The 12,385-nt window shown below is 40.1% G+C and overlaps 1 protein-coding gene across 2 annotated transcripts in view; it reads left to right on the forward strand.

Annotated features, from left to right (window-relative positions):
• adarb1b (adenosine deaminase RNA specific B1b) overlaps window positions 1-12,385 on the forward strand; it is a 117,446-nt gene that overhangs the window by 86,150 nt on the left and 18,911 nt on the right. For both annotated transcript variants that reach the window (XM_084545531.1, XM_084545532.1), the window contains one exon: window positions 10,013-10,087. In XM_084545531.1, coding sequence (XP_084401657.1) covers window positions 10,060-10,087 — 28 coding nt within the window. In that variant the 5' untranslated portion in view covers window positions 10,013-10,059. The remainder of the gene's footprint in view (window positions 1-10,012; window positions 10,088-12,385) is intronic.

Below are 12,385 nucleotides of genomic sequence, written 5' to 3' on the forward strand. Positions count from 1 at the left end.
CACGTTCACGTACACAATTGGACACAATTATCATAACAACCATTTCCACTGTGTTGTATTTTTTATGGAAACAATCTAATAAATGAGAAAATAGTCTGCAGGTTAACTGATAAAAGTTATTACCTTTCTTATCATTTTCAAGTGAAAGACAAGTTGTCATGCGTTGGAGTTTCCTTTGGAAGGTAACGCCCCAAAATTGAATAGGAGCAGTGCGCCCTATGAATTAGCTGTGCCACAGGGGCTCAAGTGACAGTGGGTGTGCGAGGGCAGTGCCCATTTTTCCATCCGAACACCCAGCTGAGCCTTTGCATTGGTCCATTACCCTGGCATTCCACTGCAAACAACAGCACTACCGCAGAGAGCCTGTCAGACCACGGCAGTCTCTTAAACAGACTGCTGGCCAAGCAAGTGGTTATCTGTAAATGGCCAAAGATTTAATGCTGTGGATGAGACCGTGCCTGAAACTTGGCATCTTTAAGTTTTCAGTGCAGTAGACAACTTATCTGTACTTGGATGTTTGTCTGCTTTTTATCCTAATAGAATAAACCTTCAATTTAAAAAGTCAAGATGAATGTTACACAATGGAGCATTGCGTTATGTGTCACTCATAAGTACATTTTAATAAATTATTTAAAACAAAATAAGGCTAAAACAAAGGATTCTTTTTTTTCAGTCAGTATCATTATTTGTTTGATTGCTGTATTGATTATTAATGCATTTGTTAACCTCTAAGTAATAAACATAACCTCCCTATTAAACCTTTATTCAGACATAATCTTAAAAACATAATTTTGACCGGAAATCTGTGAATGAAGAACACATCTTTTACCTGATGATATTCAACAAAAGATTTATCCGGTGTAGAGCTAATTTATTCACTGTAGACATAAATGGGAAATGTGTTTACTAGATTGTGTCATTATTTGCATACATAGAGTTGAGATGATTTACTTTCAGTAGCTGGTGCTGATTGTAATTGGAAATGCATCTGTACTTTACTGTAAAGGTTAACAACTGTTCACACTCACGTGCGGCCCTAAAACAGTTTAGGATCACCAATTACCCTAACATGCATGTCATTACAATGCAAGAAGAAAACCATGCACACGACACACAGAAAGTCCTCGGCCAACCAGATCCTCGAACCCTCATGCTGTGAGGCCGACCTCTTGACCAGTGTGCTGGCCAAACCTGTATAATTTAATCTGCTAAAGATTGTTTACAACGTCAGTGTAAATTTACATTGTTCCGTCTTATAGCCACCTACAACTTGCAACTGCCACACTAGGGAATAATATCTGATTCTGCTTTAGAGAGCCTATGCTGAGTTTTTGTCTGGAAAAACAACCCAACAGAGACTTCTAGGCACTGACCACCAACCAACAACTGGAAAAAATGTTGTTATTCTTTTCTGTTGAGGTGCTCGTACATAGCTGCAGTGATACAGTGAGGAGGGACCATTTCAGTTTGTGTGGGATTTACAGGGTCTTTTGATTTTTTTTTTTGGGACATACTTCAGTGATGATGTTGATGAATCCCTCAAGCACACTGTATTGTAGCCGTAAGCAACTATAATGTATATAAATGTGCAGTATTTGTTAACTATTTAATGTGCTCCCATGAACATATGCTAAACTGGTATTCAGCTATACTGCAAATCATCATCTGTGTGCCGACCAGCCTCTTCTTCTGGGTTCCATCAGGAATAGTTCTAGACGTAGACAAATTCTTTAATAAACACATTTATTTGTCAGACTACATTTATAGAGTCTTATAAACCATAGACCTCGTCACAATAGAGAAATCACAAGTGGAATTCCATTTTTCCACTTAAATATATTTGTATACTGCTGTAGTGTATAAATGATTAGACAATAAAAGTCTGCAGTTAATAAGTCGATGAACTGTAATTTAAGCCCAATTAAAAGAAATATTTAGTATTTTTCAGTAAGGAGTTTGTAAAGGTCACTGCCAGATCAGATGAAGCTTTTCATTTGACGACATTTGTTGAAGTATTTTTTCACTTTGTACAATATATAACATACTTTTGTTTCCTATGCGCCTTGCTTTGAAGATATGACTTTTCATTCACAAGGTCCTTTTCTCTAACTCTATTGAATTTCCCTTTACAACACAAGCTAGCCGTATTGGACGCAGCAGTTCCTCACCATGCTTTTCTGTTAGTGTGACTGTTAGTTATGGGGTTTGTTAGACCCAGAACTTTTGAAACAGTGAGAATAATCTACCCTTTTCATTTCTGACCACAAATACCACAAGTATTAGGACAGACTACTGAGTCTTAACACTGCACAGACAACGGAGCATCACAACACAATTCCTTTCTTCCAGTTTTGCGATTCTGCAGTATTGTCACGCACTGTGGGCCTGCATTTAGCTTTCAAGATGTCATTAAAAAAATTAAAAGATATCATCGTGACAGTGATAGAACCTGTGAGAGCAACACATTTATCTTAGCTTTTTCAGAGCGAACGATTCAGGCTTGCACATCAATTACTGTGCATTCAGGCGATACAGTATTCAGCCATACATCCCTGATGAAGGGAATATTTGTCCCATTAAAAAAAGTCAAATTCCGACATGCGTGCATCAGATTACTGTGAAACACAGAAAAACAATGTTAAAAAAATAGTCAACAGAACGTCATTGATGCCAAGAGGTAGTCTAGCCGAAAATGGAATTCTGGGGACTAAGGAATCTTTTTGTCTGGGTTTCTTTCAGCAGGGCGGAGATAAGTGTGTACTTTGCTGCATTTGTGCAAGGATGCATGCTCTTGCTCTGTATGCTGGTGACAGGAGCTAAGCGGGAGCTGTTTTTAGAGCCTGTCTAGATCCTGTCAACACAGCAGCATGTCGGGCTGCTGAAAGTTTAAAGAAGGAAGCTTTTGTATTTTAATATGCTGTTAATGGAGTCTGGGTGACAGTGGTAGATTTCCTCACTGGGCCTGAGCCGTAGGTGTTGTCAGTGACGCTGAATGAATTGGTTACAAGTCATTTCATCCATCAAGAAAAGCAAGAGTCAACTTTAATATCAAGATTTGAGTCACGTGGTTCACCTTTATTTTATCCAACAGAATATTTTTATCTACCTTTTGATACCATCAGATGGTACCATTTAATGGCAGTCATGCACCGTTGTTTGTAGATCTCTTTAAACAATTTTTTTTTTTGGTTTTCAATTACAGTGGATCCACATGGCTTGAGTGAAAGGCGAAAGACGAAAGTAAAAGTAAAGGAAATAAGTGCTCCACACCCTTAGCTCCATCCCCAGCGCCTGTGTAACCACATGAAAGAGCAAACCTTTTATGTGAGATGACGGTAGAAACTGGAGTTTACAGTCGAACCAATCAAAAGCTATCATCTTGTCGAGGACACCAATTAGAAGCCATCATTCCATGAGTGGACCAATTGCCATGTCATCATTGATACAAATTGCGACTGTTTTGCAGCCCTGTGTCCTTTTTGGTTACATTGCGTGTTCGGTTTCTCATTTTTTTGTTACATTTCGTTTACATTTAAGCTGTCACACATCAACAGGCACACATTAAGGAAAATGAGTTGTGTGCTGCAATCAACGTAATTTCAGATAAATGAAAAGCAATCTAGTGATGAGATTGCTTTCCCCAGGGGTATTTATCAAGTTTAAATTTGAAACTGAGCAACAAATGGTAGCTGCTAAGTGATTCAGTTTAGTTTATTTTATTTTTTCCCCCCACTTAAACCATGCATTTTGGAGGAAACCATGGTCCCTTTGTCTGTTATGCTTTATTCAATTTCAACTGCAACTTCTCACACCCATTCATGCATGTTGGAGCTCCAATGCAGATGGACAGCACCCACTACAGCAGCAACAAAGATTACAGCACGGTTTTATTTTTTTTGTGTAAAATACGACTGTGAAGGTATGAAGGAATGTCTAAAAAAAGATGCTGAAACAAGGACAACTGGACTTGTAGAGTTTAATGAAGACATTTCGCTAATCATCCAGCTTCTTCAGTTCTGAATGGCTGATGGGGAGTTGATAGTCTAACAACCCATTACCAACCAATAGGCAGTTTAGACTTCTGCGTTAAGTTGACGCAGAGGCTACGGCAATAACAGAAACCTACACAGAGCCTAGTGACGTAGCTGACATGCACCTCCCCAGAAATGTAACTATGCGGCGCTGCGATGCAGATCGGTGATTGGTCCGCTTGGTAGTAGTGTTTTTCTGCTTTAGTATTACCGGCTGCTTCTCCATCGTCGCAATTTTCTAATTGATTGTTTTGGATCAATAAAGAATCGGAAAGGTTAACTAAGGAGGTTTGGAGATAGATTTGTGTGACTCATATTCTGCAAATTTCTGCGAAAGTTTCAGTCGACATTGTTGAAAGTGAAGCAGGAAGTGGAAAGTGGCGCAGGAAGTAGAAACAAATTAACCCGCCCGTTACAGAGCGAGCCAGACTGATGAGCACACAAGTATAAGTGACTCGTATTGGCGTTGACTACATGCATAGCTCCTTGCATTTAGGTCTTGCAGTACCATATAAGCACCTTAAAGGCTCCAGTCTCGCCTCTTGTTTCACCCCTCTTTACACCTTGAGAGTGGAGTCTTTGGCCAGTAATGGGATATTAGCGTACGATTCATTGGGGAAAGAACAATGGATCAAAACAGTTCCCTCCAACTGCAGGCAAGTACCTGTTTGTTAACAGACCCTAGTCATACAAGTTTCTGATGGGCAACACCCACAGATGTTCCTATCTAAACTCCAACTTTCCACCAATTTTTCCATACGCCTGATTATTTGAAACATAGCTTTATATACATTTTTATGTAGCTTTATATACATATATATCAAAAAAAAAAATTAAACATATAATAGGTCCTCTTTAAATACATTTATTCTTCTGAAAGCCAGAACTCAAAACCAAGGGGTAATGTAGCAGCTTAAAGTGCATGGAGCTGGCCCCACAAATTCAAGCTGACTAGCCACCAAATAAAAAGAGGCTGAGCACAGAAACTAGAATCTAACACAATACAGGAGGCTGAAAAGAGGCACTCAGAGTTCTGGTACACACTCTCTAAAAGCTACCCTCCTAGTCAGGTAGAGCCATGTCCCAGGCATTTTAAGAGCTCTCACTTACCATTTGCAGTGAAAGGTCAGGTAGATAAGGTACTACAGAGACTGGAAAAGGCAGGCATTACTTGACGGGGAGACAGAAGGCTAAGGTTATGTGGGGATTGCGAGCGAATTGTGAGTGAAGTAGCTGGAAATTGTATTCCTTACCAAAAAACAACAGCCACCACTGCCTCAGCATTTAACACACGTTGTGAAAAGGGCTTACCAGACAAAGTGCACAGCTTTAATTTTCTCCACCAGAGTGTCACAGGTCTGGACACGGGTTTTTCCAGATATTTCGGACAATATCATTAAAGATCTGCGTTTATGCGGAGCCTTTGCAGCAGATGTGCCCAATGGACACCAAGCACTTTTTAGAAAAACTGGAGAACAAAGAGAATGGGTTTTGTGTGAATTCAAAATGACATATTCAGTTCTTTGGGATAAAATTGCAGTTTTAAAAAAAAAAAAAAGTTATGTAGCATGCTATTGCATTGGTGTCTTTGTAGGATTGTGCCTCTTCTCCCTGTCAAATTCCCTTTCAAGTTCTTCTTAGAACTCATAGAATCCCATTTGCATAGTCATTTTTGGAAAGTAATAAATGCTTCCCTGCGTGCAAGCAAGATTGCCTCTTTCTTTTATTGTTTTTTTATGGTCTTTAACGTCTGAAGTTGGTCTAAACTTATTTTGACGTAAAATCTTCCAACACCAGCCTCCAAAGGCAGTTTGTTTTAGACGGTATGCGCTCCACGGCCGGCCAAGGGCAGACCTTTCCATCTCCTTCTGTTTTAAAGGAGATAATGATTCTCTTTTATTTGGAATAGGATTGCATTTTCTATCTCTCTCATCCCCCCCCGTTCCTCACTCACCTTTACCTTTCCACCTCCCCACCCCACCCCCTTCCGTCGGTCGGCCCCTGCTGGTAACTCCCTCCACGGTGCCAATGCTCTATCGCTCCGTCACAGAGCAAGCGAGGGATGAGAGACAAATCAAAACCACCTTATTTCCCCTCAGTCCCTCTCACCGTGCCAGATTGAATTTGAGGTTTTTCATCTTCTTTCTCATCTTTCTCCCTTCCCTGCCTCCCTTGGCGTCCACTCAGAATTACCTGGAACCAAGCTGTCTCACAACTTGATGACGCACTATCGTTTATGCATGTGGAGCGAGATAGTCGGCAGCCCTGGGCTCCGATTCTTTTGACTTACTTTAAATCCTCTGCTCCAGTTATGTGTGTTCAAAAATGGCCAATACCAAAATCTATCAAGGATCCCGCCTTGCCTTTTCCAGTGTCTTATAAGTCCTCATGCGTACAAAGGTCCAAATTACTTATGCAGTCTTTACTGTCCTAAAATATGTGTTCTTTGAATGCTGAAACAACATGAAAAAATGTCTGTTTTCAATGTTATCTATTTCACATTTTGATAGTAGAACACATTCTTAGTTAGCATATCAGTGTTGACCGCTACAGTGATGTCTCTTTATTTTATAGAAAACTCCATAGGTATCATTTTGTACCAACCAGTACAATCAATATCTACTCTAGTTACACTGATGCCCTCTCCTCTATAATGACTGGAATACAATATATAGTCAGCATAGCATATATGTCAGTATATATGGGCATATACACTGCCTGGCCAAAAAAAAAAGTTGCCATCTGGATTTAACTAAGCAAACAGGTACAAGCCTCCTATTGGATAATTACTGCAAGGGTGATTATCTTTCAGCTGCCAACAAGTTATTTAACCCCAACTGATGCAATGAGTAGCGTCGTGGAAAAGATGTTAGTCTGTTTGAGAAGGGTCAAATCATTGGCATGCATCAGGCAAAGAAAACATCTAAGGAGATTGCAGAAACTGCTTAAAGTGGGTTAAGAAATGACCAACGCAAAACCAGCTAACCGGGAAAAAAAAGGCTTCAGTTTGCTAGGGAGCACAAAGATTGGACTCTGGAGCAAAGGAAGAAGGTCATGTGGTCTGATGAGTCCAGATGTACCCTCTTCTAGAGTGATGGGGGCATCAGGGTAAGAAGAGAGGCAGATGAAGTGATGCACCCATCATGCCTAGTGTCTACTGTACAAGCCTGTGGGGGCAGTGCTACGATCTGGGGTTGCTGCAGTTGCTCAGGTCTAGGTTCAGCAACATTATGTGCCCAAAGAATGAGGTCAGCTGACTACCTGAATATGCTAAATGGCCAGGCAGCGTATGACTGATACCAATCAGGCCATATTAAAATAAAGGTTCCTGTCCAAGAGAATTGAGTGTTGCCTTATTGTATGTTTTAAACCTTGTGCTCACAAATGCTCACAAATCGCAATCGTAAGCTTCCATTTCAGGTAACAGAATGCAGTGACCATGTTTTTCTTCCAAAGCCCAGTGCCCTTTAGAACGGTGTAGCCATTTCACTTCCAGATTCGCTTCTTGAAGTCACACACACACACACACAGAACTCTCCCTACTGACTGCACCTGATTTCAGGAATAGTTACAGATTTATGGCCCTGGCAGCCTCATCTGAAAATGAAAACTGACAGGCACATTTGCATTCCTTACTGATTAGACTACATACCAGTGTGTGTTGGAGAAGTAAGACAGAATGTGTCCTTAAATTTTAGCTTTGTACTTAGATTAAATAGACTCTAATTGATTTAATCAGAATTACCCACTCCCAATAATTAATAACATGGAGATATAAAATCATACTGCAACATGAAATGCAGAAGGAAGAACTTGTGGGGGTCTAGTTTTGTGTGTAGATGTGGTTCTGAGATGCTGGATGAAAGTGTGGAGGCTGTGGGCACCCGACTCCTGCTACCTGAGAAAAATGACTCTCATCTCCCACTCTGTTGGACCTTCTCCCACCCATCCTCAATTCACCCCACCTTTTCATTTTCAATTATGGGTTGGAATATGAATCTTTAATAGGGTGATAATTGTGCTAGCATATTTGCTGTCACCCACCATTAGCCCAGATTAATTAGCCCATTTAGTTTAGCTTAAGAAAGTGTCTGGCTGAGGAATGGGGGCAGTGATGGAAGGCGGAGAGAGAGAGAGTAGAATCAGCACAATCTGTTCTATATCATAGTGCCATCTTTTCCTTGCTCCCCCACTCCCTCACTCCCTCTCCCTCTCTCTCTCTGTCTCTTTGTGTTGTTCCCTACTCTGCTTCTTCCCTTCTTCAACCTCCTTTTATCATCTAACTTAGTCTGGTAGTTTCTCCAGTTTCTCCTCATCTGTCCTGCTCTCAGCAATATTTTTTTGTCGCTCTATGGTTTTTCAAGTGGTTGGTGTTTCGACTGACGGGGGAGGCGAGTGGTGCAGTTGAAACCGTCACAGAACTATAAAGTCTGTAATTACTAGACTATTTTCTAAAATGTCGTTTTTGCACATTGTGAAATTTATGAGATGTAATCATAAGATATTGTTATGATTGATTATTATCACCAATTGGATTTCTGACTTGTAATTTTTCATGACCAGCAACAACGTGTCAGTGGGTAAATGAACAAATTTAAATTTTCCTGCACTAATGTCAGCACTTTTGATGCTTGTGTTTGTCAGAAAGCTCGGGAGAGTGTGTGCCGTGCATTTGATTAAGTCCTGTAGGCTGCACATAAAAGCACTTGAGTAATTAAAACTGCACTAATGAATATTTTTATATGAAAAAGAGGGTAAATGACTAATGCGAAAGAGGTTACTCACAGCGATGAACCCTCAGAACATTATACCAATGTGAGATTCCCTTCAGGTCAACTGAGCCTTTTAGCATCTTTCAGATCATTATTTGTGTTTTATTTTCCAAAACTTTGTAGCTCTGGTTTACATCTAAGATATTTGAGGCTCAGGTATTGCTGGAAAACCTCTGATAAAACTTTCTTATAACCTATGCGACCTGCTCAAAACCAACCAGTTGAAAGACAAAGGTAGCTAAGCAGGTGAACTAACAGTAGCGAACATTTAACCAGTAACTACTGTTTACTGTAGTACTTATATATTTTTTTTACTACTGGCTGCAGGTACAACAATACATTTCACTGTGCATTGTACTATGTATAACTGTGCATGTGACAAATAAAACCTATCTATCTATCTATCTATCTGTCTATCTGTCTATCTGTCTATCTGTCTATCTATCGATCTATCGACCTATCTAGAGACCAAAACAGAGCTAAAAGGAGAATGAGTGTTGGGCTTACAGTTGTCAGGTTACTGGAAATTTAAGTTTGACTGAATGCTAATGTTGCTTCCTGTGCTGCAGAAGTTCAGGGTAACACTGATGCCTCCTATAAAGCCTTGAAGAAGAATCTTTCTTGATGTTTGACTTTTATAACGAGTCTCACATGTACTGTATGTTTTTTTTTTTCAGTCAAGCACTGAAAGTTGAAGAAAACTGAAATATAGACAGATATGGCCCCGAGAGTTTGGTGTTCGTTGTCAGTATGAGCAAACCTCTCTGATTGCAAGAAATCATTTGATTCAATGTTAGTGTGAAAGTATTGCTTAATGGAGCTTTAATCGCACTCTCCACCTTGGGATAAGTCGTGTGTGTATGTGTATGTGTGGGTGGCGGTGGAGTGACTTGGCCATGTCAGAAGCTGTATATCTCTCAGCAGGCAGTGGGAAATGAGGTCTAATCGGAGGGATATTAAAGTCACAATAGACTGCTCCTGCTATTAAGGCCTGTCAGCCCTGGCCTCCTCGCTCACCTTGATATTTCTCAGTCTCTGAATATTTATATGCCTACATCAGAGGCTACTTACACAGTGCGGCGTGTGCATGGTGCTTTGTGTGTGCGTGCAGGTGCATCAGGCTAGAAATTTATGATTGCTGTAGCTGCTCAAGCACTTGGAATATGTTTATGTGCATGTGTATCACTCTGTCTGTCCTCCGATCCCCAGGTGCAGTGGGGGCCAGGTTGCTCTCAGGTCAGGATAAACCCGTCGCCATGGATGTGGATGAGGAAGAGAATATGAGTGAGTCCACTCTAAGTTTTCTCATTTGTCCGTCCGTCCGTCTGTCTGTCTCCACATTTAAATGTGTGCCTGTACTTTTTCCTTTCTGTCTGCCTGCATGTCTCTTGTTTGTCTTCCTGTCTTTCTTTGCTGTGTAATCAGTGTGAACAGATTCTTCCTGCCTATAATATGCAAGTATTTGTATGTTACCACATTTAATACAAACAATGCAATATTCGGCACAAGAAAAAAAAATAATTGTAAATCTAACCTTTACACATAAATGTATTTCAAAAATATGTCTGGAAACCAAAAAATACTGATCGTACCTGTGTGTGTTGTGAATTATATTCTAATTTCGACTCTCTATCTTTCAAATTCTGTGAGCAGGATGGATCATTCGTCCTTACCTGAACCAAGACACTAAGTGTGTATGGCCATACAAATACATGACCCAAATGTTCCCGAAACTTCTTAAAGAACTAATCATAACATCTGAGATGCTTCAGGTCATATTCATCATTCTCTTTATCTCGATTTCCCTCTTTAGAAAATGCTTCTATGCTACAGCGTAGACTTGAACTTTAATGAGACATTTTGGTTTGAACTCAATAATTGATGCTCAGAACACACAGAAAGACACAGCTGAATGTGTTTCCCCTCACCTACATCGATTTTGAACTCGCATTCAAAGGTAGCTGTCATCCTAGCCGTGCCCTAACCGACAATACAAATGAGCAGTTCTTATTGTAGTGTTATTCTTGGTGTTTTTGTGCTGTAGAGAAATGTGCCGTTATGTGCTAAGTCAAATAAGCAGTTGCAAAATGTCTTTGGTGTTTTCCAAAGCCTCTGAAGTCTCTTTCTTACATGTATACTGCCAGTCAGAAGATAGGTTAAAAGATAAAACACCATCCATGCTCACACAAGACAGTTACTTTAATACCAAGGGAACACCGGAGGTAAACATAAAAGAATCTTTAACTTTTCATGTGACAACCTTAGCAGCTCTTGAAATCCTTTAATCACATGAATCACCCCAAATCAAAACCCCAGCAAACAAGTAACACTCAGTATGAAGTTGTGATGAAAGAGGGCAGTATTTGGTTCATGCAACCCCCAGAGGTGGATTTTAGCTCTGAAAGATCCAAGTTGTTTTTTCTTTGCGTAGCTAAGGGATGCTGATTACACAAATGCTGCATGATGACGACCACAACTGCACGTGTGTGCATGGTGTTATGGCTGTTACTCTTCGGCTTTTGTCATTTGATCTGGTCCAAGGCTTTCGAGTACTACTGAACATCCATCCCGCAAATTCATTATATTACAAAATAGTTAGTATCAATTTTTGAAAATCATTACATGTTTTCATAAATAACGTTGTGGTTTTAAAGGGAGCTCCATATTTTTCCATGTGCCATTTTATCCACTGTATTTGTTGCTGCATGTTTTCATTGTGTGTTTAATTAGCTTATTGGTCTACCCTCACAAATACAACTTTTAAGGAGATATAGTGATCAATTTTAGACTACCTGATTGTTCTTCGCATTCTGTCTTTTGCAGAGAAACCTCGTAAACTACAGTGTTACAGTACATGCTGTATATTTTCATATTGTTATTCCTGATTCAGCTTGTCCTATTTCCCACCCCAATTAAAATCATTCTTTTGTATCTGTGGCGTTTAGAGGTTAATGGCGCAAATGACAAACTACTGATTTCACCAGCCTTCATGGCTACTCTTATTCACAGTTACGCTGTTCCTCCTTCGCCTTGTCATTAAGTTTGTTTGAGAAAACATGAATACCAATTTGCAGAATGCATGAACAAACCCAAAACATTTGCATGTTTTCAGCTCATAGACTCAAGGATGTGCCATTTTTGTTTGTGATCTTAGGAATCTTCTCTTTTTTTTTGGCCTTGAGACATGTCAGTTGCAGTATGCAGATGGTTATGGCATGTCAGTACATTTTGCAACCTAAAACACTGTGTTCTCTGACAAGCTCCATGGGGGGGATCTCAGAGGCGCAGGGTCTTATGAATGGCACCTCATTAGAAACGGTTTCTTAATTCAGATTTTCCTCATTTAAAAAAAAAAACAAAAAAACATCATTCTTTTAAAAATCTCATGTAAATGGAGTAAACAGCATTTTAACCTCCCACCGTGTTCACCAGTCAAGCCTTTAGGATCCTGCAGTAGGTGGAGTCTTCTCCTTCTGCCTCTTTGATGTACTCTCCTATTTGCCTGGTCCTCAGCTCCTTCCCCTGCACTACTCCCCTGCACTCCCTCAACCCAACCTACAATCCCACTCATGCACACTGCGG

The sequence above is a fragment of the Chelon labrosus genome, assembly GCF_963514085.1.
Source record: "Chelon labrosus genome assembly, chromosome: 5".
Classification (NCBI taxonomy): domain Eukaryota; kingdom Metazoa; phylum Chordata; class Actinopteri; order Mugiliformes; family Mugilidae; genus Chelon; species Chelon labrosus.